This window comes from Ornithorhynchus anatinus, chromosome 4 (assembly GCF_004115215.2).
Source record: "Ornithorhynchus anatinus isolate Pmale09 chromosome 4, mOrnAna1.pri.v4, whole genome shotgun sequence".
In the NCBI taxonomy this organism is placed as follows: Eukaryota; Metazoa; Chordata; class Mammalia; order Monotremata; family Ornithorhynchidae; genus Ornithorhynchus; species Ornithorhynchus anatinus.
In genome coordinates this window covers 32891128-32915961 of record NC_041731.1, presented here as the reverse complement: position 1 = coordinate 32915961, position 24834 = coordinate 32891128, and the positions used below count along the sequence as shown (strand labels likewise).

Below are 24834 nucleotides of genomic sequence, written 5' to 3'. Positions count from 1 at the left end.
TGTACTCTCCTAAGCGCTTGGTACAGTGCTCTGAACACAGTGAGCCCTCAATAAATACGATCGATCGAGGAAGTTGGGAGGGCCAAGTGGAGGTCTGGGTGGTACACTAGGGGCTCACGCCATTCTGCACTGGGCTTCAGCTGACTGTGATCTGTGGATCATGGAATTCCAGAGATGTCTCTGGTTGGGGACAGAGTTGGAGTCATCTAACTTTTGGGGGGCTGGGGTGGGAGTTTGAGGCGTGCTGAGAAAAGGCTATTTTTAGTTCGCCTTCTCCAACTATCCAGCCATCCGTCCTTCTGCTTGCCCGCCCAGGTCCCATAGTCATGGCCTAACCGTGGGCCTGGGAGGCAGAGCACCTAGGTCCCGATCCCCACTCCACCACTTAACAGCCGCTTGACCCTGGGCAAGCCACTTCACTTACCTGTGCTTCAGTTCCCTCATCAGCAGGATGGGGATTCGCTATCTGTTCTCCCTCCCACTTTAAACTTAAACTTGATTATCTTCTATCTGCCCTTAATACAGTGCTTGACATACAGCAAGCACTTAACAAATACTACCCCAGTGCTCTGAGCATCTGTGTTTAAATTTCACCCTAGCAGGCGCTAACCCTTTTCCGGGCCATCCTGCACCTCTTGGGGATCAGATCACCCCCTACGCAGGGTGATTCGCAGGTCAGGGATTCATGTAAATGCCACTGAAGGAATGAACGTCTGATGATCACCAGTTCTTGACAAAAGCTGAGGTTCCACCTCCGTTTCAGGACGGCCGCGGGCGAGGGGCTGCCCGGACGGGACGCGGCCTTATAAATAGAACGTCACCGGCCGCCGCCGTCTCCCTGAAAGACAATCGTCTGTGAAATGGGGACTGAGACCGTGAGCCCCACGGGGGACGGGGACTGCATCCAACCCCATTATCCCTGTCTCTCTGTGCCTCAGTTTCCTCATCTGTAAAGCGGGGATTGAGCCTGTGAGCCCCACGCGGGACGGGGACCGTGTCCGACCCGATCTGCTCGAATCCACCGCGGGGCCTAGTACGGTGCCTGGCGTAGGGTAAGGGCTTAAGAAGTGCCACAGTTATTAATATTATTATTAGAGGAGTGGCAAGGCTGGTTGGATTGCGGTCTTTTCCTCTTTAAGAGGCTTCTCCCGAGGTGCCAGAGGGCAGCAGCGAGCTCTACTGAAGGTTGGTTTAGCTGGAAAGCTCTGGGGGCTCTGACGGGCAGCAGGTGGGAGGAGGAGGAGGAAGAAGAGGAGGAGGAGGAGGACTAGGGAGAGGGAGGCAGAGAGAGCGAGGGAGGGAGCTTGCAGGCCAGTCAGTCAGTCAGTCAGTCGGCCACATAGATGCGTGGAGGTTGGCGTCTGGCGGCGGGCCTGCTCTCCGGGGAGACGTCGCTGCCGCCGCCCCAAGATGGATTTCAGCATGAAGAAGCTGGCCTCGGACGCCGGGATCTTTTTCACCCGAGCGGTGCAGGTAAATCCAGGCCGGACGAGGCCGCGCCCGCTTCTCGCTGCGGCGCCGGGGCCGTGCAAGCTACAGAGGCCTGGTGGGCCTCTCCCGCTTTCCGGATCGGTGCCCCCCGGGATGGTCACCCGGGCCCGGCCTCGGCCCCCGGGGGGATGGCTGGGCCAGGTGCTGGGGGACAGGGGTGGGGGCCTGGGCGTGGTCGGGATGGTGAGTTTGGGGGTGTGAGGTTGGTGGGGAGCTGGGTGGGAAGGCTGGGTTGCTGCTCCAGGGGTTGGGGGTAGGAGGGGAGACACCCACCCCCTTGCTCTCCGGGGTGGCTGGGAGCATGCGTCCAACCCGGTTTGCTCGTATCCACCCCAACGCTTAGTACAGTGCCCGGCCCATAGTAAGGGCTTAACGGATATCATAATTATTATTCTGGGGGGGGCCCTGATGCCCCGGGTAGGGAGGGGATTGGCAGGGATCCTGCCCCATGAGCCCTCCCACTTCCCCCCATCTCCTTTGCCTGGCATAGGAAGGATAGAGGGAGGAGGAGGAGGAGGGAGCGTGACACTCTGATACTAAGGTGCTTGTCAGTGCCAGCGTGGAGGGGGGAGGGTGAGAAGGCCTGGGGGTAGCAGTCTCAGCAACAACCTCTGCCTCTCTCCTTTCTCTTCCTGTTTTTTGCTCCATCTGCCAAGACCCTGTTGCAGAAGCTGGCTCCCGTCAATCAATCCATCAGCCGGATTGATTGAGCTCCCGCTGTGTGCAGAGCACTGTAGCAAGCGCTTGGGAGAGGTTGGCGGGGACCAGATGGGACTTCAGCGAGGTGGGGGGGGGGTCCGTTCTGCTCCGCCTGGTCCTCCCCACTCTGGCACAGGAACCTTAAACCTCTCTTATCTGTACTGAGGCATCTCTGCGTCGTCCCCCTCCCCTCCCTGGCTCCCGCTCGCTCGGGGCTGGCCAGGCCTGGTGCAGCCTCCACACTCCCTCCTTTCCCCTGCCAAGCACGGAGGCGGGCGAGGGCTGAGGCCGCCGGGCCCCGAGCTGTGCCGTCGGCCCCCCGGGCACCCCGGGGGATAGTGGACGGCTGCTGGGCGACCCCTCCGTTCAGCCAGAGGCCGCAGGCCGGGCGGCTGGGCTGTAGCTACATCCCATCCGTCTGCCTTCCCACCCCATCCCCCGGGAGAGTGGGAGAAGGGGGAACGGTGATCGTTTACCGCCAGGGCACGCGGGGGCCGACCAGCCGCACCCCTCCGAGGCCTCCCGGCAGCTGGCAAGCCTGGCTGGCGGAGTAAACAAGCATCCCAGGTTGTGGGGCGGGCCTCTGTGGCACCCCGGTGGCCCAGAGAGCCTTGGGCAGGAGGCTGGGGAAACAGTGCCGGGCTCCTGTTTTCCTTTCTGTTTGTCCCGTATCCGCTCCGGGAGTCCCATCTGGAATAATGTAGGGGAAATGTCAAACTCTGAGCCAAGGACGTACAGTGGCCACGAACGAGAGCCAAACCTTATGCCGGAGCGGGGGACCCTTTGCCCCACATGGCCATTTCCTGTGCAGGCTCGGGGACACCGAGGGCAGGAGACTGATCTTCGTTCAGCCGGGGCAGAGGCTGTCGGCGATTAGCGCCCGTGGCGCCCGCATCTCTGCTCTGCCGCCCGCTGAGCCTGCTCTAGTCACAGATGGACGGTGACCCCCCGTGGCCTAGCTTCCCCTAACCCGTTCCAGGAGCGGGAGATGGGAACGCTGAGTGGCGGTGGTCTGGGTTGGTCTTAAAGTCTCCAATCCTAGCAGGGCAGGCGGAGGCTTCTCCCTGGGTGCAAGAGAGAAATGGTGCCCAAGAAGGGGCAGAGACATGCCAGTGGAGACCGGTGGTTCTCCCCCGCAGCCCCGGCACCAACCCCGAGGCCAAGCAGCTTGGCTCCCAGCCCCAAGCCCCACCTCCGACCCTGGACCAGCCGGGCAGCACTTATTAGAAAGCACGGGGCTCTTTGGCAGAGGACGTGTGTGCTGGGTTCTAGCCTGGCATCCTTGTCCCTGGCAGCTTGAAAGTGGGGACAGGGCTAGCCCGGACCCTCCCAGACCAGCCTTGGGAGGGTTATGTCATTGCCTTGCAGCGGGCAAGGGGGTCCACTCCGATGCCGCTGGGTCGGGGGTTCTGCCCCACTTCTTACCCCCCTTCAGCCTGCCCCCAGCCCCAGGCAGCACTGAGATCCAGGGAGTCACGGGGGACTCATGGTCGGGGGAGGAAGAAGGGGAGAGCCGGTCACCCCCAGGGGAAGAGCAGTGGGGGAGAGCCTTCGGCCGCAGGTGGCCGCCCCCCCACCCCCGGCAGCGATGGGGTAGGACCGGGGCCGTGGAGATGGCCGAGGCCTGGTTTCAGGTGACCCTTTGAGGGGGGTGGGGGAAGTGGGGCTCCCGAGCGGGGAATTTATAAATAGCATCTCTCACTGTTCGCCCACCCACCGCCCACCCCTAAAAGTAGTTCCCACCTCATCGAAGCCCCGTTCAGGCAACGGGGGAAGCTCTTCCTTTCTCCGGCGGCCCAAGGGTGGGACTGGTAGCTGGGGACCCAGGCAAGCTCCTGGGCTAACTAGTCCAGCCTCGGCTCTTCTCCAGGCCACTCTGCTTCCCTTTTCCCCCAGATTTTGGAGCAAGCAGCTGCCTCCTGCTCCTGCTTGCTGTGATGGGTGGGCCAGGACCTATCACAGGAGTCTTCTAAAGAGCACAGTGCCAACTAGTCAGCCCAAGACCCATTGCGTGGTCATCCCCAGGTGGGCCGAAGAGGCCCCCTTCTGACCACCCTGCCCCAGGACCCTGTGTGGAGGCCAACAGGCGTGGTGTTTCCCAGGGCTGCAGGGAAGTGGAGGCAGCTGGGTACCGGGCACTGGGCAAGAAGCCTGCCTGACTCTGCAGCACCATCAATCTTCCCTCTGCAGAGGCTCCAGGCGGCAGAAAGAAGGGTGTGGGGAGAGGCAGAAGGCTTGGCTTCTGCCCCTTCCATCCTTGGGCTGCTTGGGGCCGGGGGAGGGGTCTTCCCGCTTCCCCTCTCCTCGTCGCCTTCCCATCCTATCGCTCTCTCCCGATCTCACCTCCCCACAGTCTGGAAATGGAGTTTGTACTGTCTGAGAGCCAAGGCAGCCATGATAGAGCCAGAGATGGTGAGTCAGTATGTGGGTCCCTCCAAACCCAATGAGGGAATCCTCTGCCGGCTGGGGGTCCTCCGCCGAGGGAGGGAGAGAGGCTCAGTCCCTGCCTGAAGGATAGGGAACAGTACTGAGCTGGGCCAATAGCCCGAGCCCCCCTCTGGACGCCTGATTTGACCTTTCCCCCGGGGTCAGGCTGAGGAGAGTAGAAACCCGCCCCCCTGGGCCATACCGTGCCCTGAGGCCCGGACTGGGGGACGTTCGAGGTTCCGGGAGAGGAGGCACCAGGTGGTCCAGCCGACCGGCAGCCAGTGGCGCCATCCCCAAACCGCCAGCCCCCGTCCCGGGATGGCAGGATGGCAGCCCGGGCTCACGTTACGGCTCCTGAGCCTCGGTTGCCCTAAAAATTCAACTTTCAAGGTCTCAGCCCCTGGGCGAAGCGCCGGCTGGCGGTGGACGGCTCGTGGTTCCACAGCCTGGGTGCCGGGGCTTGGGCAGGCTCAGGGACATGGGCACACACCGGGGGAGGAGGGAGAAGAGCGTTGGCTGTGAGGAGGAGAGTAGCTGGTGCCCTGGTCTCTGGCTATGAGGGGTAGGCCACCAGCCCAGGGTGCCAGGATGATCAAGTGGGCAAGGCATGGGGCTAAGATCCAGGATAAGCCCCTACAGCCCCACTCCCCACCACCTCCCATGCATCTGGAGTCTGCCCAGAGCCTGCAACTTGGCCAAAGGCCTGGTCCCTGCTCTCTGAGAGCTCGCCATCTGATCTGATGGGAGACAGCTAAGCCCAGAGCTCTGTTTCTTGATCCTTCCTGGGGAGAGAGGCTGACCGGCCGTGACGGTGGGAGGGGAGGCAGGTTTGATTGCCACACATCACTTCATCCAGGAAAGCTTCCCGGAGGAGTCATTGGCATGGCCTCCGAGTGCCCCTTATAACAGTGTTGGTATTTGTTAAGCGCTTACTATGTGCAGAGCACTGTTCTAAGTGCTGGGGGAGATACAGGGTCATCAGGTTGTCCCACGTGAGGCTCACAGTTAATCCCCATTTTACAGATGAGGGAACTGAGGCCCAGAGAAGTGACTGCCCACAGTCACACAGCTGACAAGTGGCAGAGCCGGGATTCGAACTCATGACCTCTGACTCCCAAGCCCGTGCTCTTTCCACTGAGCCACACTGACATAACCCCTGCCCAGGGGCGGAGTGTGAGTTGGCATAGGAGAATGGATTCAGGCCCTGCTCATACAGAGAAAGAGGGGAGAGGGGAAGCAGCGTGGCTCAGTGGAAAGAACCCGGGCTTGGGAGTCAGAGGTCATTGATTCTAATCCCGGCTCCACCGCTTGTCAGCTGTGTGACTTTGGGCAAGTCACTTAACTTCTCTGAGCCTCGGTTACCTCATCTGTAAAATGGGGATCAAGACTGTGAGCCCCATGTGGGACAACCTGATCACCTTGTATCCCCCCAGCGCTTAGAACAGTGCTTTGCACATAGTAAGCGCTTAACAAATGCCATCATTATTAAAAGCGTCACAGGCAGGAAGCCGGAGAATCGAGCGGTCCGTTAGTTGTCCCAGGCCCGTGAGCCGCCTGAAGAGAAATTTCCTCAGGGAAAGAAGTTGGGGTGAGGCTGGCTGAGGGGCCTCCCACCCCTAAGGAGTTTGTGTTTGTTTATGGTATCTGTTAAGCAATTACTATGTGCCAGGCACTGTACTAAGTGCTCCGCTAGATGCAAGCTAGTCAGGTTGTATTTCCCACATGGGGCTTACACTTCAACCCCCATTTTACAGATGAGGTATCTGAGGCGCAGAGAAATTGAGTGACTTGCCCAAGGGCACACAGCAGACATGCGGCAGAGCCGGAACTAGAACCCAGGTCCCCTGACTCCCAGGCCCGTGCTCTGTCTCCTCTCTGAGCCCAAAGCAGCTATTCGGCTGCTGCCTGCTGCCCTCAGTGCCCGGGAGGTAACCGGGGAGCGGTTCAGTCTGCTCATTCGGGGAGAAACCCAAGCCCCAGTGCATTATTGATGGACTGAACTGCAGCCTCTCTCTCTTGTCTCCTCTTCCTCCCTGCCACCTCCCACACCAAAGCCCAGCAGGAGCATAAGCCCCAGCAGCTTCGCTATTGTTTCCCTTCTGCATCCCCCTGACTTGTTCCTTTGCACTCCCCGCCCCCCCTTCCTAACCCCACGGCACTTATATATCTGTCATTTTATTTATTTGTATCGGTGTCTGTTTATTTTTATTGATGTCTGTCTCATCCCCGTCTAGTTGGGGAGCTCCCTGTGGGCAGGGATTGTCACTGTTTATTGTTATATTGTAGTTTCCCAAGTACAGTGCTCTGCATACAGTAAACACTTAATACAAATGAATGAATCAATGGTTTCGGCAGGGAGGAGGGCAGAGCCCTTCTGTGGGTAGGGCGCTGTTGGGGAGGGAGTTCCCGGTGATGGATCAGTCGTATTTATTGAGCTCTTACCTTTTGTAGAGATCACTGTACTAGGAGCTTTCAAGAGTATAAGATAACACATTCCCTGCCCACAGTGAGCCTACAGTCTAGAGGGAGAGACAGATATTATTATAAATAAATAAATTACGGATATGCACATAAGTGCTGTGGGACTGGCGTGGGGGGATGAATAAAGGGAGTGACCGTGACACAGAAGGAGTAGGAGAAGAGGAGATGAGGGCTTAGTCAGGGAAGGCCGCTTGGAGGAGACATGGACAGTAAATCTTCAATAAATACTACTGATTAATTGGTGGCTCCTGTCCCCCTGATCCCCTGTTCTCTGGCTAGGGTCTATTATTGTACTCTCCCAAGAGCTTGGTACAGTGTTTTGCACACCTTCAGCGCTCCCTAAATATGATCGAATGAATGACTGAATAAGGACAAACACTCTTCACCACCCCGACTCCTCTGCCTGCTTCGAGAACTGGCAGCAGCTTCCCTACAGACCTCGGTCTCCCGCTGGGAACTGCAGGGCCTGGAACCCCAACCAGGAAGGACTTGGGCATGGAGGTGGAAGCCAGGATCCGGGGTTCAGTCAGTACCCCTCTGACTGTGGACAGGTTTCCCGCTACCCCTTGGCAGCTCTCTGAGGGCACCCTCCCTAGATATGATGGTGGCTGCAGGGTGGCATAGATGATACTCTGGGGCACGGAGCCAGGATCTGCTTCCTCTCTAGCCAAGCCCTGTGAGGATGGGTTGAGGAGTGGAGAGGGGCACCTGTGCATGCCCTGCTCTCTTGGGCTCGGCCTGGACCAAACCTTGACCACAGGAGTGGCCTCTGGTCTGCCAGATAGAGCTGTGGAAGTCGGGGGAGAATCCAAGCCCAGGGTTTCCCGTGACAAAAGATGCCCCACCGGGAAGGTCCTCTCGCTCGGTTGCGATCCCTAGGCCCATCTGGTTGGGGGCCAGAGGCTTGGGCCCTGCCCCTGCCCAACCCCCAATGTCGAGCCCAGCCTGGCACAGGACCTGCCTGCCTGGTCCCAGGAGGCTCTGCTCTGCAGGCCAACTGCAGTGGGTGGGTCTGGCTCACTCTGCCAGTGCTTTCCAAGGGGAATAACCACAGACACAGCTTACATGGCCCAGCTGGCTGGCATCTCCCTCTCCTCCTCTTCCTCCCCCCTCTCTCCATGCCCACAAATCCAGTGCCTCCTCCCACTACTTACCATTATCTTTTCCTCCCACATTCCCTGTGACTGCTTCCCCGTTCACATGCCGGCCTCTCCCGCTCTGGGTTCTTCTCTTCCTACGGTGTAATGCTGTTTGTGTGTGTATGTGTGTGCGTGTGGGGGCCGAGGGGGAGAGAAGGGGTGGGGAGTGATGGATGCCGGAGGGGTTGGTAGTGTCAGATCAGCACTGGGGAAGGCAGCAGCTTGGGAAGTAGAGCCTGGAGGTGGGGATCGCTGGGCTTCAGAGGAGGCCGCAGGAATAACCTTCCTCTCCCTCTTTTTTTAATTGTATTTGTTAAGCACGTACTATGTTCCAGGTACTGTACTAAGCACTGGGGTAGATACACGATCATCAGGTTGGACACAACCGATGTCCCACATGGGGCTCACAGCCTTCATCCCTTTTTATAGGTGAGGTAGCTGAGGCAGAGAGAAGTGAAGCGACTCGCCCCAAGTCCCACAGCACACAAGCGGCAGAGCTGGGATCAGAACCCAGGTTCTTCTGATTCCCAGGCCTGTGCTGGATCCACTAGGTCAAGCTGGTCTCGTGTTTGCCGCTGCCTCCTGGCATGACGCTCCCCAGGTTGTGCCCAGTGGTCTCTGCCCTCCTCACCTCGAGCAGCTTCCTGCCACCCCGGGCTTCCGTCTCTGGGACCGGACCCTCCCATCCAGCCTGGGCACAGCAGGCGGCAACGCCGACACCCACCAGCCTGAGCTCGGGGTGGGGGGAAGGAGGAGAAGTCTGAGTCAGCCAGAGCATCTGTTCAGCCTGAGGCCCGAGGATATCCAACAGGGGAACTGGCAATAATGGGGACACTGCCTCTCCGGGTCCGGTGACGTGTGTGCCGTCGGCCCGCTGGGCCGCGGCCTGCCGGGCCCACTCCTGGGGCTGGCGGCGATTGCAACGGAGGAGGGGGAAGGATGCCACTCTAACCCTGCCCATCTTAGCACTCCTTCCCCGACTTCTGTCCCTAAGTGGCAAGGTTCTGACCGGTAGCTGAGGAGATGACAGGCAAGTTGAGGAGGGGTGGACTGGCCATGTAGGGGGTTCCTCCTGGGCACTGAGGTGAGCACTTAGACTGTGAGCCCGTCATTGGCAGGGATGGTCTCTATCTGTTGCCGAATTGTACATTCCAAGTGCTTAGGACAGTGCTCTGCACCTAGTAAGCGCTCAATAAATACGATTGAATGAATGAATGAACTTAGGGAACTCGAGGGCTGACGGTGAAACAAGACGAGAGAGACGGAGACAGAAACTGAGAGACCGAGACCCCAAATGGGATGGGTCTGGGATTTGGATTCTGCAGAAGGAGAGGTGGAGCTTATGGCTCTGCCAGGCCGGCAGGGCAGTTCCCACCCACCTGCATCACAGACTCCCGTGGAGCCTCTGGGGCAGCGCTTCCTTGGCAGAGTCCGGCTCCCGAGCTGTCCCATCCTCTGTCTCGACACTGGGCGCCACCGACTCTGAGATGAGCCTGCTGGATGGGAGTGTGGTCCTGCTTCAGAGTTCACGGCCTGAGTTGGGGCCAGAGAAGCGGGAGGTCTCTGTCTTACCCTGGGTCAGGCCAGGGGCCCCTCCGTTGTTGCCAAAGCTCAGGGCTGGCTGGGACGTGGGGCCCTCTCCCAGGGTGGGTCCGCTGACCAGGGGGAACCGGGACATCTGAGAGGAGAGGGGCTAAGGGAGCAGGAATCATCTCCCTTGCAGCCCCCTGGCCTCTGCTGGGCTCAGAGGAACTGGCCTTCCTGGGCAGGGAATGTGTCTGTTTATTGTTGTATTTTCCCAATTGCTTAGTACAGTGCTCTGCACACAGTAAGCGCTCAATAAATATGATTGATTTTCTCACTCCCCACCTCAGGCAGTCCACAGCCCTCCCCCAAATCAAAACTCTCCTAAAACCCCAACTCCTCCCACAAACTTTCCCCCGCCCCCGATTCATTTCCCAGCACCCTGAGCCGTATCACCCGATCAGCCATCTGCGGCACGTCTGAACTCATTTAATCCTTCCTTAGCCTTCATGTATATACACGTATGTCCTCTCGGTGAATTTAATTCGACAGCCCTGTAAATAGTTAATGGTTTTCTCTGCTGTTAAAGTGTAAGGGCCTCAAGGGCCGGGCACATGGTAACTTCGTTATCCTGCACTTCCCAAGTGCCTGGTCAAATGTACTGCAACTGCTATTTCCAGAGAGGCAGAGAGGTCCCTACCTGCTAATGCAGGGAAGGGATGCTGAGAGAAACATGAGTGATGCTCTATCTTGCTCACTGTGGGGGACAGGCCCCAGGTGGGCCATCTGTTCTCCCTTGCCCTATCGCCACCACCACCAGAATCGAACACACATACATATTCTCCCCTTAGGGCATCTTTCCAAAGCTCCTCTTGCTTCCGCCGTGGGAGGGAGAGGCAGGGAGATGCGAGAGCTCAGGGAGCTGGAATGAGTCAGTGGAGCATATAGTAAGTGCTTAACAAAAACCATTATTATTATTATTATTATTATTATTATCACAACTGGCGAGCAGGGTTGAGGCCCAAAGTTCTAGGGGGAGACCATAGGATTGTGGGGGGGGCCTGTCTTGGGTGTGGGCAGGGGTAGGCAACCCCAGGGCGGGACAAGATGGGAGGCCGGGAATCGAGGGATCCCGGAAACCAACAACCCCTTTGAGCTCCTCAAGAGAGCAGGTCCAGTTCACGCGAACGAGCTTAACCTGCGGCTGAACGCGCTCTACAGGGCAGAGCTCCGTCCATCCGACCGTCCGAGGGCTGTGCCACCCTGTCTGGCCTGTGGTCGCTCACCCCGGGGTGGGGGGGGGTGTGCCCGTTCAGGCCAGATGGGTGGCCCGGAGTGTAAGCGCTTCCTACGGGGGGACCGAACCGAGCAATCTTGCTTACAAGTAGCTCCTTTGCCCCCCAGCTCAGTCTCAGCCTGTGAGAGCTCCATCTTCCATCTCCCTTCCCCAAATGCCCCCCGCAGTTCACGGAAGAGAAATTTGGCCAGGCGGAGAAGACCGAGATGGACGCTAACTTTGAGAGCCTCCTGGCCCGGGCAGACAGCACCAGGAACTGGACGGAGAAGATCCTGCATCAGACAGAGGTGCTGCTGCAGCCCAACCCCAGTAAGCGGTGGGAGACCTTGGCCGGGGGTGTGTGGAGGTGGGGGTGGGGACCTGGCCGAGCCCAAGGACATGGGGGAGGGGAGTGGACATTCCTCAGCTTAGAACTATCTCCAGCAGGTCAAGGGAGGGACTTGGCTGAAGTAGCAGCAAGAAGGACTTAGGTTAGAGCACAGGAACTTCTTGCTCCAGGGGCAGGAGACGATAACGAGGTACCGCCCCAGGACTGTGGGGTTAGAGGAGGTGATTTTCGGGGAGAGCCCTTTCAGCTCAGGATCCTCTGGCCTTGGATGACCCCAACTCGGAGCGCCAACACAGACCCTCCCCTCCCAAGTGGGAAGGCCCTTGAGCTGATGGAGGGGATCTCCCTATTCCCAGACCCTGCTGAGCTTTGCTTTGGCGGAGCGCTGATCCCTTTCTCTTCCCCTGGCTTGTTTCTGCCTAGCGGGACTCCCAGAGTTACTCCCAGGCCAGAAGCCCTCGTCCCCAGGTTCTTCCTTATTCATTCAGTCATACTTACTGAGAGCTGACTGTGTGCAGAACACTATACTAAGTGCTTGGGAGAGTACAGTATAACAATAAACAGACACATTCCCATCAGACAAGTGGCAGAACCGGGATTAGAACCTAGGTCCTCTGACTCATGCCCGTGCTCTTTCCACTAGGCCACACTGTGTTTCCTGTATAGAAGGGCCGTGGAGCTAAGGAAAGACTGGTCCACCATCAGTCTCGAGTGGCTTATTTATTTACCTCCCTGAAGGAAGGGGGTTAGACTAGAGTTCTCTTCCAGCTCTAGGATTTTGTGATTTTAGGTCTTCATTTAGATGTACAAACAGAATTTCCTAGCCTGGGAGAGGAGGGGAACATCCCTCACCTCACCCCACCACACATGCGTGCGCCCCCCGACACCATTCCAATCTCTCTTTCTCTCTCCCCCACCCACCCCTCCCATGGTGAACTTACTGCAGTTTAACCAGATTTAGGAATACAGGGTGGCTTCCTCATGTATTCTTGATCATGCAACCAAAGCACGTGGCCTAGCAAAGAGAGCACGAGCCTGGAAGTCAGAAGCCGTGAATTCTAAACCCACTTCCAGCACTTGTCGGCTGTTTGACCTTAGGCAAGTCACTTCATTTCACTGTGCCTCAGTCACCTCATCTGTAAAATGGGGATTAAGACCGTGAGCCCCGTGTGGGATAAAGACCACGTCCAATCTGATTAGCTTGTATCTTCCCCAGCGGTTAGTATAATAATTGTGATAGTTGTGAAGCGCTTACCATGTGCCAAGCACTGTACTAAGAGCTGGCGTAAATACAAGTAAATTGGGTTGAACGCAGTCCCTGTTCCACGTGGGGCTCACAGTCTCGATCCCCATTTTACAGATGAGGTGACTGAGGCCCAGAGAAGTGAAGTAATTTGTCCAAGGACACACAGTGGCGGAACCGGGATTAGAACCCAGGTCTTTCTGATCCCAAGCCCGAGGTCTGTCCGCTAGGCCGCACTGCTTGGGCACAACACTGGCTCCCTAACATTGCCGGCTGGTAATGGATAAGCGGGTGGTGGGTGGGTGGGGTCTCTGTGGGTCTTATTCCAGGTGCCCGAGTGGAGGAGTTCCTCTACGAGAAGCTGGACCGGAAGGTGCCATCCCGGGTCACCAATGGGGAGCTGTTGGCCCAGTATATGGCGGAGGCAGCCAACGAGCTGGGGCCGGGAACCCCCTATGGTGAGTGCCAGCGGAGGTGGGGGCCGGTATCGGGCTGATGTCTGTCTTCCAGGTCCCGGGCCGCTTCCCACACTTCCCGGCTTCCCCTGATGCCAACTCTGACCCGAGCTGTCGTTCCGCAGAGAGACTGCGGAAAGGGAGGTCAGAGAAGCAGATTGTCATGACCCTCCAGCCTCAGTTGTTATCATTAATAATTCATTCTATTTGTTAAGCACTTACTATGTATCAAGCACTGTTCTGAGCACTGGGGTAGATGCAATCTAATCTGTTCAGACACAGTTCCCACCCGGCGAAGGCTCAGATCTAAGTAGGAGAGAGAGCAGGTTTCAAATCTCCATTTTACAGATGAGGAAACCAAGGCACAGAGAAGCTAAGCGACTTGCTCCAAGTCACTCAGCGGGCAAGTGGCGGAGCCAGCATTAGAACCCAGGTCCTTTGACTCCCAGGCCCGGGTACCTTCCATTGGGTCACGTTGCTTCTCAGGTCTGAAAATGTGTCCCCGGGCAAAGGAGCTGGTGGGGTGTGAGGAGATGGCGGTAACGGGTCAGGTCCTCTGGCTTTGATTCACGTCTCTGCTCTCCAAACTGCTGCTCAGGGCCTCGGGACTTTTGGTACAAGAGGGTCAGCCACCGGTCACCTCTGCAAAGGGTAAACTGAACAGAAGCCTTGAAAACTTCAATTCACGGGAGTCTCTTGAGGCCCAGGGCCTGGTCTAATTCCCACCTGTGTATTCCCTCCCCTAGCTTAAAACAATACTCTGCACACAGTAAGCACTTAAGCGTGGCCTAGTGGATAGAGCACGGGTCCAGGAGTCAGAAGGACCTGCGTTCTAGTCCCGGCTCCGCCGCTTGTCTGCTCTGTGATCTTGGACAAGTCACTTTGCTTCTCTGTGCCTCAGTTACCTCATCTGTAAATTGGGGATTAAGACAGTGAGCCCCGTTGGGGACAGGGACTGTATCCAACCTGATCAGCTTGTATCTACCCCAGAACTTAGATCAGTGCCTGACACATAGTAAGCGCTTAACAAATACCATAAAAAAATATGAGTTTACTTTTTGTTTCGGTCTATGCCGGGCTGCCTCTCCACCTCCTCATTTAGCTTCTCCTTGTAAATTACTCTTTAGGTAGTTCTTCAGTTTCCTCTGAGTTGGTTTCTTAACTCCCTTAGGAACAAACACCATCCTATCTCCCCTGGTTTTAAGCAAGATAGTCTGATGGTTTATGGTAATTGTTAAGTGCTTACTACGTGCCAGGCACTGTACTAGATGTTGGGGTAGATCCAAGCTAAGCAGGTTGGACACAGTCCACGTCCACCATGGGGCTCGGCTCACGGTATCAATCCCTATTTTACAGGTGAAGTAACTGCGGCACAGAGAAATTAAGTGACTTGCCCAAGGTTACACAACAGAGAAGTGGTGAAGCTGGGACTAGAATCCAGGTCCTTCTAGGTTTATGTAAGGATTTAAGTTCAGGCTATTTAGTCACACCTTTTCTTTCCGCTGGGACTTGGTGTGGTCGTGTAGCGCCCTGCTTTGTGGATAGTCGGGTGGTTTCCTCTTAGCTTCCTGTTCCTCACTTCTGAGGTAATAATAATAATAATAATAATAATAACAACTGTGATATTTGTTAATTGCTTACTAGGTGACAGGCACTGTTCTAAGCGAGGGGTAGATGCAGGATAATTGAGTTGGACTCGGTCCCTGTTCCACGTGGGGCTTACAGTCTTAATCCCCATTTTACAGATGAAGTAACTGAAGCCCAGAGAAGTGAAGTGGACTTGCCCAAAGTCACACAGCAGACAAGTGACAGAGCCGGGATTAGAATCCATACACTGGGGTGGATTTAGGTAACCCGGTTGGACTCAGTCCCTGCCCCACATGGGGCTCACAGTCTTAGTAGGAAGAAGAGGTCTTAAATCCCTATTTTACAGACGAAGAGACCGAGATACGGAGAAGTAACGCAACCTGTCTCTTCCAGGATGATGTGGGAGGGTCTCTCCTCTCTGGTTGGTGGTTGGCTGGAGGACATCCCTGCTGCCCCCCAGATGACTGGGTGGTGGGGGCAGGGGGGAGAAGGGACAGGGTTTCCATGTACTCCCTGATTCTGCTTCTATCCCCGCCCCTCCAGGGAAGACCCTGACAAAAGTCTCTGAGGCGGAGAAGCAGCTGGGGGCGGCAGAGCGGGACTTCATTCATTCGGCCTCCATCAACTTCCTCACCCCTCTGCGCAACTTCCTGGAAGGGGATTGGAGGACGATTTCAGTGAGTTGAGGGGATGGGATGTCTGTGTGTGTGTGTGTGGCAGGGAGGTGGCCTCAGCCTACTGTAGGACAAGGCCCATCTCCTGTGCCCGGCGTCTTCCTGCCCCACGATTCCTAGATCCTGTCGTCATCACGGCAACCCCTAGCCCCGGCAGCTGGCATCTGGCCTTGCAGCCCTAACCTATCCTGGGCTCAATGCTGAGTTCGAAGGGCTCCCCCTCCCCGCCACTAACCTCTGCTGGCCTTAGGCCGGCATCCAGGAAGCCTGGGTTCTCCCCTGACTTAATGTTGGGCCTCAGTTTCCCCACCCGGGGAAGTCTCTCAGACCCCAAACCCCGGCCCTTCAGGTCCCGTCTCGCTCGTGGCTCCCTGCTCCCTCCAACCCCCACCCCGGTGCCGGCGGAGGTTTCCGAGCGTCTCACCGCTCCTCTCCACTGGACAGAAAGAGCGACGACTCCTGCAGAACCGGCGGCTGGACCTGGATGCCTGCAAGGCCCGGCTGAAGAAAGCCAAGGCGGCCGAGGCCAGAGCAGCGGTAATTTCCCAGAGTCCTCTCGTCCCTCGGCTCCTCTCGTCCCTTCTCGGTGGGCCCGGGCTTGGCCTCGGGGAGGGGGCGCCTGGCTGCCGTTGGCCTCGGGGGCAGCTGTTGGATTTGGTGGCGGGGGTGGGATTCAGAGTCGGGGGATTCGGCCTGCCCCAGCTGGCCAGCCCGGTACAGCCGAGAGGTGCCTGCTGTTGGCATGGACTCTGCCCGAATGTCCCATCCCCTGCCCGGCCTGCTGGTGGGGGCTCTGAGTCGGGCTGACGCTCCCTCGCCCCCGCAGAGCTGTCTGGTCGGCCTCGCCGTCCCTGAGCAAGAGACCCCTGCGGCGTCCCCGCTCAGGGCCGAGCCCGGACCTCCAGCTCCACCCTTCCTACCCCTGGGGCTCTTCCCCACTGCACCGGGGCCCATCCCCTGCAAGCCCCCCACAACCAGATTGCCCCTCCCTTCCTGGCGAAGAGCCGGGTGGCTCCGCCTCAGTATCCCCAGCTGCTCAGCGCTCAGCCCACCTCCTCACCGGGCCCTGGCTGGTGACAGCAGAGCCAGGTGACGGTGCCTTCTGGGCTCCTCTCTGGGATTGAACTAGGGACCCCGCTGGGAGACAGAGGGGAAAATGGGCCCCTGTCATCGGTCGGGGCCGGCACCCCCAGAGCCTTCGCCAGCCTGTGCCCCCGACCCCGACCCGGCATGCTCCCCTTGCGGATGGAATGTGGTTGGCTTTCCTCCTTCCAGTGGGCCCGAGGTCTGTGTGTTTCCCTCCCTCTCTCCATCGCTGTGACTCCCACTAACTGAGGAATCGTCCCCCCGACCCCAGGCTTAATTCACCCCAGCCCCCAACCTTCCAGGGGGCTCCGGAGGCCTCTGTCACTAGGGCAGATGCAGGTGGGTCCTGGGGGAGCTTCTGGGCAGGGAGACCCTCCGGACGGCCCCATAGAATTTTCGGGAGGCTGCAGAAGAGTGTGGTGCCCCGGTGCACCGCTGGATCTGCATGAGCGAGGGCCTGAGACTAACATCCCGGGTTTTAGTCCCAACCCCATCACGTGCCTGCTGTGTCACTTCATTTCTCAGTGCCTCAGTCCCCTCATCTGTAAAATGGGGATTAAGACTGTGAGCGCCCTGTGGGACAGGGACCGTGTCCAGCCCGATTATCTTGTATTCATCCCAGTGTTTAGCACGGTGCCTGGCATGTAGTAAGTGCTTAAAAAATCCCATTATTATTATCATTGCTACTGTTATTATTATTCTGTCAGCATGAAGAGTAGAATGACAACCCCATCCCTCACCTGAGCCTTCTCTTCGTGCTCGGAGGAGCCCCCCCGAAGATCAGTGAGGGGTGGAGGTGGCACGGCAGAGGCTCCCTGGGCCCGGGCTGAGGGCTGGTGTCTGATTCCAGGGGCTGGACGGGTGGTAGCGGGGGCTGGAGGGGCCTGAACCACTGACCCGTCACCCTCGGTGGATTTTTGCCTCTCACCCCAGCCCACCCTGTGCTTACCCCACTGCTCTTCCTCCTTCCCATCCTGGCTCTTCCTGCCCCACCCCCTGCTCCCCCACCCTCCTTATCAGCCAGAGCCAAGGGGGACGGCTTGAGTTTCTCATCACCCCCCAACACAACTCCCCTCTTGCCCCCAACCCAGCCCCTTAAGGAAATGGCCCCAAGGCGTCGAGGGGAGGACTCACCAAAAACAGGATAGCTGAGAGTAGGTCGGGTCCAGTCTGGACCGATGTTGCAGCTTCCCCGGGACCTCGGGAAATATGGAGAGCAGCCCCCGTCGGACTCCGCCACCCCCTTCCCTCTGAGGGGGGAGCGGGGAGGGGCAGAGGCCGGGCCTGGGGCCGCCGTGTGGATCACTAACCTTTTCGTTCTTTTTGTTCTGTCTTTTTGTAACTTGACTCAGTGTGAGGGAGATGTGAGTATATCTGTATCCCAGATGCCGTGCTTTTTTTTTTCTCCCCCCCCCAAATCCGGGCCTACCGTGAGGGCCACGGGGCAGAGTCCTGGGGCCTTGCCCGCGGCAGCGGCTGACTGACTCTGTTGAGCACAGCCAGGACATTCCAGGAGCCTTTTGCAAGCGGCTATCTAATGGAACGGGGACCCGATCCCTCCTCCCGGAATCCCATCCCCTCTAGACCGGCTCTGCCATGAGAGGGAACGGGCTGACCTCTAGGAGATATGGGTAGACAGGGTGGGCCTGGCTCAGGGGAACTGCTGCATCTCCAGCCCAGCGTGCCCCTCGTCTTGTCCCGCTCCCTCTCCTCCCCTCCAGTGCCCCTTATGCCCCCACTCCGGGCTTAGTGGGCTTCCCCGTCACTATCTGGGCTTTGGTTGGATGGCTGCTTGCAAATGAAACCTCCACTGTGGGAGGGGGATGGAGGTGGGGGAGAGAGCGAGTCCGAAGTTGGGAGCCAAGCCTCGGTCCCCCAACCACCACACTTGGTCTATTCCTCTCCTATCCCTGCCAGGTACACTGGGCTAGAATCATCACCTTGAGAGGGGAGGCCCGTCCTCACCCCACTGTTTGGTGTGGAGGATCCTGGACTTGGCCTCCAGCACTGGGTGGCGAGCCTAGACCTCGGGGTCAGGGCGGGCAGGGGAGGGAAGGAGTCCCGTTACCAGTTGGGATGGGGCCCAGGGCCGGGAGGACCGATAGGCAGGGGGTCCCTCTGTGACCCATGAGTTTCGGGGTAGACAGGCAGGCCCGGGGGTCCGCTGGAGCAAACCAAACCCCGACGGTGGCCGAGACCTTACCCAACTTGGAAGATGAGAGGGAGTGAAGGGGAGGCCGGCCTCCTCGGGTCTTCCGAGATCACTATTTCCCATCCAGCAGGCAGGACCCCTCCTTCCCGCTCGTGCAGTCAGCCTGGCCTCCCAGCCTATTCTCTTGGGCCCAGCCCTCTCCCCCCCACATGCTGGGCGGTGGTCGCTCAGGGAGCCAGGACAGGGGTGCTGCCGGGTGCAGCCACAGGTGCAGAGAGACCAGCCTGGCCTCTGCTGCAGGCTAAAGGCCAGACTGGGAAGGAAGGCCCAGTTGGGCCTGGGCCGCCCCTCCGCCAGTCCACTGACCCGGGTGGGAGCGGCCGCCAGCGGGATCCTGGGAGTGGGACAGGAACACCGGAAGAGCGGGAAGGAAGCCCGGCTGGCGTCGCCGATAAGTTCGGGTGGGGGAGAAATCTCCCCAGCTCTGCTCCGCGCTCCCAGCTCTGCCCCCTGGTATGCCCTGCTGTGTGACTTGTATGTGGACTCTATTCCCCTCCTAGGCTGTGCCTGATTTTCAGGAGACTAGACCTCGTAATTACATTCTCTCTGCCAGTGCATCAGCGGTAAGACTCCAGCGCCTTGTCCCTGACCCACCACGCTTCCTCCCTACCCCAGCTCAGCTTGGGCTCCCCTTCTCAGCCCTTTCTGCCCCCTGGCCCTCTGGCTTTCGACACAATTAGGAACTAGGGCCTCCTCTCTTCCCCCTCCACCCCTCGAGGCCCTGGGAATGGGGACTTACCGAGCTGGAGGATCCAGAGGAAGGGGCTGCCAGCCTGCTAGGGGAGTGAGGAGGCCCTCTCTGGGCCTGGGTCCCGGGGTCTGGGTAGAGAGGATAAGAGAGGACTGGGCCAAGGAGGCTCATGTCTGATTTCTTGAGCAAGAAAGGGGTCAGAGGACAGAGAATGAGGAAGAGGGGCCCTGGTGGACATGTTTCCCCTAAGCGTGGAGCTGCCATCCCTGTGACTAATTTCTTGATAGAGAACAGAGCACCCCTGCCCCAGTGCAAGCGTATGTGTGTGTTACACGTCGGTCCCGGTGTGGCAGACTACCCCCAGCTCTTGCCCTCCCGGGGAAATGCAGCTGGTGGGGAGACAAAAAGGAGATCCAATAGGAGGGTCCCTCGTGCGCCCAGAGAGACCCAGGGGATACCCCGGGGGTCTTTGAAAGCAGACCTGACCCACGAGGTTTGGTCAGAGCCCTGCTCTTCTCCCCCACTTTGCCGTCATTCATCCAGTCATCCCCACAGCCGTGCAAACGAGGGTCTCCAGCCGGTGTTGATGGCGGACTCGTGGGGCTGGGGTGGAGAGGGGTGGTGCCGAGTCACAGCTGGGGCAAGGGAATTCCTACCGTCTGTCCTTCCAAGAGGCTCAGCCCCTCGGTCGGCCCTCCGCCGGGTTTCTTTGGTTCCATTTGGGTTTTTTTCTTCTTCCTCCCGCTTCTGCTTGGTTTGTGCTTGCTTCTTGCCTGAGGTCCTGGGGAGGGCTCTCCGGTCTGAGTGGAACTGCGCTCTCTCAACCCCACCCCTGATTTAGCCAGAGCAGGAGTGAGGCCAAGGAGAGGCACGCTCCTGCTCCCCCTGCTCTCTCTCCCTGCAGTGCTAGGAGGAGTTGGCTGGGTTGGGGGAGAGCAGGGGAGGGACCTGCCTCTCCTCCTCCCACCCTCTTTCTCCAACTGTGCCTGTTGGCCTGGATTATGCCTTCTTAATCAGCAGACCACCACTCCTTCCCCCACTCGAAGCCTTATTAAAATCCCATCTCCTCTTAGAGCCCTCATTCCCTCTACTCCCTCTCCCTTCTGCGTTGCCTAGGTACTCAAAAACTGTGCCCTCTAAGCAATTAATATTCATCCCACCTTCAGCCCCAAGGCTTTTACACCCATATTTGTAATTTATTTTTACATCTGTCTTCCCTCTAAGCTCGTGGTGGGCAAGGAACGAGTCTACCAACTCTATTGTATTCTCCCGAGTACTTAGTATAATGCTCCGCGCACAGTAAGCGCTCGATAAATACATAAATACGACTCATCACCCCCCCAGCCAGATCCCAGAAGCAGCCAGCCTGCCTGTAGCTGGCAGGGAGAGTCAGGGCTAGACAGCTGGTGCCTTGGGCAGATCCCAGCCCAACCAGATGGCTCAGGCCTCTCGTGATTTGGGGGTTGAGGGAGGTTTTGAGGGAGCTGCTTGCCGGGGCCTTGTACTTCAAGAACCCTGGCCCGGGTTGATCTCTGGGCTCGGTGCCTGCACCTCTCATGCCTAAACCCGATTCTGGGACTCTTCCCGGAGAGGCCCAGCCAAAAGCCCTGTCACCCTCCGCCAGCTGATCACCCCCGTGGGAAGAACGGGCATCGGGGTAGCAAGGGGTGCTGCTGCTACTGGGTGAGGGGCATCTTCTAGCCCTCCCTCCCCGCCACTGCCCTCCCCCTACTGACCTCTCCTGTTGCTCTGTGGCCCCCGCAGCTCTGGAACGACGAGGTGGATAAGGTGAGGAAAGGAAAGGACGGGTGCGGAAGGTCAGGTGGGCTTCCTCAGGAGTCCTGGGGGTCGGGGGTGGCCATGATGCCCTCACAGTGCCATACCCAGCGGTCTTTGCTTGCTCCTGGTTCCCGTGGTGCGATCGGGCTGGTGGGGGCAGAGGCAGCCCACGGAGGGGGGGATGACAGCGGGTGGGGGGAGAGGCATTCGTGTTGGGGTTTGAAGGGGGCGGGTGTGTTTGCATAGATGGGAGAAAGGAGCCGGATGAATGTTTTGGGGGCCTCACCCTCCTTCCCTCCTCCCTCCCCTGCGCCCCCGCAACGGGCCAGGCCGAGCACGAGCTGCGTCTGGCCCAGACGGAGTTTGACCGCCAGGCCGAAGTGACCAGGCTGCTGCTGGAGGGGATCAGCAGCACACACGTGAGTCCAGGGGGCCGGCTCGGGAACAGGGGGAGGGAGGCTGAGCCAGGCCTCCCCTCCAACCATCCGGCCTCGGGGGCGAGAGGGGCCGGGCCTCAGGCACGACCAGCACCCCACCGTGGACCTGCAGGGGATTAGGGGAGGAGAGTGGGACCCCAGGGCCACCCCTGCAGTTCTGCCTCGGCCTCCCCCCGACGCGAGCTGCATTACGCCACCCCATCCGCAGAGATCAGGATTAGAGCCGGTAACGTCTAGATTTGAGGAAGAGATTCTTGATCCGGGGTGGAACGGGGAAAGGGGAGGGACACAGTCAATCAACCCCGAGCGCTTACTGTGCGCAGAGCACTGTACTAAGCTCTTGGGAAAGTATACTATATTGCTCCATCTCCCCAGGGATGTGGGGGCGCTAAGGCAAAGTCCTGCCTGGGTTGGCCTAGGGGAGCGGCAGCAGGGGACCGGTCTGGCCGGTCCCTTGGGATTCCTTGTGGCACAAAGCCTCTCCTGGCTCTGCTCGCCCCAACCGAGCGCTCTTCCCCCCCCAGGTGAACCACCTGCGCTGTCTGCACGAGTTTGTCGAATCTCAAGCGACCTACTACGCCCAGTGCTACCGGCACATGCTGGAGCTGCAGAAACAGCTGGGCAGGTGCGGGGGCAGAAGTTGGGGGCAGGACAGGCGAGGGGAGGGTGGGGGAGGCAGGGGGCAGGGCGGAAGCCGTTTGCTCACGTGAGTCCCTTGCCCTCCTTCATGCTGCCAGCACCCAGGGAGTCATGTGAGTACAGTCAGGGGGCAGGGGCAGGGTAAGGCCGGGAGCTCTTGCCCTCCCACGGCCGCTGAGGCCGGCGCCTGGCTCCGGCCCCGCTCCGCACGGGAGGGGGGCGAGAGGGGCAGGCCGGGGCAGAGGGTGGTTGGGGCGGCTGTCCCGACTACATCGGAAAAGGGGGCTGCCGTCACCAACCGCCCCGGAGGCGTGCGACCTCGCCTTCTCCTTCCAGACTGCCCGGCACCTTCGTGGGCAACCCGGAGCCCCCCTCCCCGCCCCCGAGCGGCACCTCCCTCCCCACGGCCGCCGCCGCCACCATTCCCGTGGTGCCCGCGGGCGGCGAGGCGGCGGCCCTCGGCCTGGCCGACGTGGCTCCCCCGGCCAGCGGGACCCGCAAGGCCCGCGTCCTCTACGACTACGAGGCAGCCGACAGCAGCGAGCTAGCCCTTCTGGCTGACGAGGTGGGTGGAGGCCGCCAGAGTAGGGAGGGGGGAGGGCAAGGGAGGCCCTTTCCCCCAACACCAGCTCTGAGGAAGCCACACTCTCTCCCTCTCCTGCTCCCTCCGGGGCCAGAGGGGGCCCTGCTCCAGAGAACTGGGTTCTATCCCCGCCCTGCCCCTTGCCTCCTGAAAGACTTTGGCCAAGTCACTTAACTAACCCGGGCCTTCGTTCCCACATCTATAAAATGGAGATTACGTTACCCATTTTTTAAATGGTATCGGTTAAGCGCTTACTATGTGTCAAGCACTGTTCTAAGCGCTGCGGTAAATACGAATTAATTAGGTCGGGCGCCGTTCCTGTCCCGCCAGGGGCTCGCGGTCCAAGTAGTGGGGAGTACACGTATCGAATCCCCATTTTTGAAAAAACTGAGGCCCGAAGGAGTCAAGTGGCAGTGCTCGGCACACAGGAAGCGCTCAATAAACCCGACCGAATGACTTGCCCCAGGTCACGCGACGAGCAATCGGCAGAGCTGGTATTGGTACCCAGGTCCTCTGACTCCCAAGCCCATCCTCTTTCCACCGGGCCACGCTGCTTCTGCCTCCCACTTATTACCGTGTCCCACCTATTTAGCGTTTCTACTCCAAGGCACGGTACGGAATTTGGCACAGAGTAAGCACTTAAAATACCACTTACTATTATCACGACCAGAGCCCCTCTCACGTCTGTTTACTTGCCCGGTCCCCGCCCCCGGGGCAGGTGGGTGCCCTCCCTCTTTGGTAGCCCACAGGGTGGGCCTGGACGCGGCCGGAGCCCAAGCCCCGCTCTCACCCATCCTTTCTCGCCGTCTCCAGCTGATCACGGTGTACAGCTTGCCCGGCATGGACCCCGACTGGCTCATAGGAGAGAGAGGCAACCGCAAGGGCAAAGTCCCCGTCACCTACCTCGAACTGCTGAGCTAGAGGACCCTGCGTTTCTTCTCTCTTCCCCGCCTCCCTCCCCTTCACTCATCCCTTTACTGTGAGACCAAGGCCCTGCCTGCCTCCCTCTGCCTTGTCCCCTGGGGGTGGGAAGCCGGGGGGTGGGGGCTCCCCTTGGGACCAGCCTCTCCCTAGTGTTTGCCGGGTCCCGCTGCTGTGCCCCGGGCAGCGGAGCCCCCAGTTCTCACAGGCTTGAACCCAAGTGTTGTCCCATCCTGGCCCTCATCCAGACATTCCCTGGAGGTGGCAGGGAGGGGAGGCGCGGGCGACCCCTCCCCTCCTCCCCGTGGGCGCAGGCAGTTCAGACCCCTATGCCCCTATTCTCCTCTCCAGCCCCGTGAAGCGGTGCAGGAGGAGGTGGCTACCCTGCTTTTACTCCAACGAGAGAGCAGCTCTGCCTGAATCCAGGGACGAGGCCCTCAGGCCCCGGGGCACAAACACAACTTCCTCTTGGCCCTCTGCCCTCCTGGGCCTGGCAGGGGTAGGGAAGGAGGTTGAAGCAAGAGCCAGTGGGCTCCTGTCCCAGGCCAGGGAGACGGGAGCGGGTTTCAAAAGCCCCTGGGGCGGCAGGGGCCGCCATCCCAGGGAGGGACACGAGCCCGGGGCTAGAGGTGGACCCATAGCTAGGAGCGGGGCTTAGGGGCACAGGAGGAAGAGCAGTGTTGCCAAAAAACACCCGTACCAAAGTTGGGGCGGGCACGGGCCGGCCCAGCCTCCAGCTCCTCCTGCCCCAAGACGGTGGCTCCCGCCTGTCGTGCTGCGGGTGGGAGAAGAGCTGCTGCCCGCTCTCTGCCCCCATCCCGTCCCTGGGCCTCCCTCGCGCCTCCCCCAGTCTGGCCAGCCCAGGTCCCGCAGGCCTGGAAACACTTCCGGGAGCCAACCCTCTCAGCCTTTTTAAATTGGTATTTTTACTCGAGTGTTACTGCCTGCCTGCTCTGCCTCTACTAATAAATTGCTTTCACGCTGACCCGTCTTGCCTCGGCCCGGTCCCCACCGCCCCCCTTGGTTCCAGCCCACGTGTGCGACGGACGATGCCCCGGAGGCTGTGGGGGAGGCTCCAGAATCCAAAACCAACCCCCCACCCGCCCGGCTCTGCCTCCCCTCATGCCCGCACCAGCACCAC

At 59.3% G+C, this 24834-nt stretch overlaps 2 protein-coding genes across 11 annotated transcripts; one reads left to right on the top strand and one right to left on the bottom strand.

Moving 5' to 3' along the window:
• The first annotated feature begins 1158 nt into the window (after positions 1 to 1158).
• On the top strand, positions 1159 to 24678 carry SH3GLB2 (SH3 domain containing GRB2 like, endophilin B2). 7 transcript variants are annotated; one of them, XM_029062949.2, is made up of 13 exons: positions 1159 to 1473; positions 11226 to 11367; positions 12959 to 13087; positions 15215 to 15348; positions 15790 to 15882; positions 17784 to 17795; positions 19144 to 19206; positions 21099 to 21122; positions 21443 to 21532; positions 22075 to 22175; positions 22288 to 22302; positions 22526 to 22754; positions 23586 to 24678. In XM_029062949.2, exons 1-13 carry the CDS (start codon positions 1411 to 1413, stop codon positions 23691 to 23693), a joined length of 1203 nt encoding a protein of 400 aa, XP_028918782.1. In that variant the 5' UTR covers positions 1159 to 1410; the 3' UTR covers positions 23694 to 24678. The 7 variants fall into 7 exon arrangements, with proteins under 7 accessions (XP_028918782.1, XP_039767698.1, XP_028918783.1 ...); XM_039911764.1 differs by lacking the exon at positions 22288 to 22302; XM_029062950.2 differs by lacking the exon at positions 17784 to 17795 and having other exon boundaries at positions 1160 to 1473.
• On the bottom strand, positions 13503 to 21447 carry LOC114811185. 4 transcript variants are annotated; one of them, XM_029062957.1, is made up of 5 exons: positions 21071 to 21447; positions 19991 to 20166; positions 19383 to 19462; positions 17566 to 17630; positions 13503 to 13740 (listed from the first exon to the last, which is right to left on the bottom strand). In XM_029062957.1, exons 1-5 carry the CDS (start codon positions 21355 to 21357, stop codon positions 13710 to 13712), a joined length of 639 nt encoding a protein of 212 aa, XP_028918790.1. In that variant the 5' UTR covers positions 21358 to 21447; the 3' UTR covers positions 13503 to 13709. The 4 variants fall into 4 exon arrangements, 3 of the variants coding, with proteins under 3 accessions (XP_028918790.1, XP_028918791.1, XP_028918792.1); XM_029062958.1 differs by having other exon boundaries at positions 13503 to 13726; XM_029062959.1 differs by lacking the exon at positions 21071 to 21447 and having other exon boundaries at positions 13503 to 13726; positions 19991 to 20548.
• Positions 24679 to 24834: the final 156 nt, after the last annotated feature.

What these genes read in the sequence shown, in the direction of transcription:
- SH3GLB2 (XM_029062949.2), top strand. Translation starts at nt 1,411, where the DNA reads ATGGATTTCAGCATGAAGAAGCTGGCCTCGGACGCCGGGATCTTTTTC. An exon ending in GCTGCTGCAGCCCAACCCCA is followed by an intron (nt 11,368 to 12,958) that starts GTAAGCGGTGGG and finishes GTCTTATTCCAG; the next exon opens with GTGCCCGAGTGGAGGAGTTC. An exon ending in GGAACGACGAGGTGGATAAG is followed by an intron (nt 21,123 to 21,442) that starts GTGAGGAAAGGA and finishes GCAACGGGCCAG; the next exon opens with GCCGAGCACGAGCTGCGTCT.
- LOC114811185 (XM_029062957.1), bottom strand. Translation starts at nt 21,357, where the DNA reads ATGCAAACACACCCGCCCCCTTCAAACCCCAACACGAATGCCTCTCCC. An exon ending in GCCTCTTGGAAGGACAGACG is followed by an intron (nt 19,463 to 19,990) that starts GTAGGAATTCCC and finishes CTCTCTACCCAG; the next exon opens with ACCCCGGGACCCAGGCCCAG. An exon ending in CCTCTGGATCCTCCAGCTCG is followed by an intron (nt 17,631 to 19,382) that starts GTAAGTCCCCAT and finishes ATATTTCCCGAG; the next exon opens with GTCCCGGGGAAGCTGCAACA.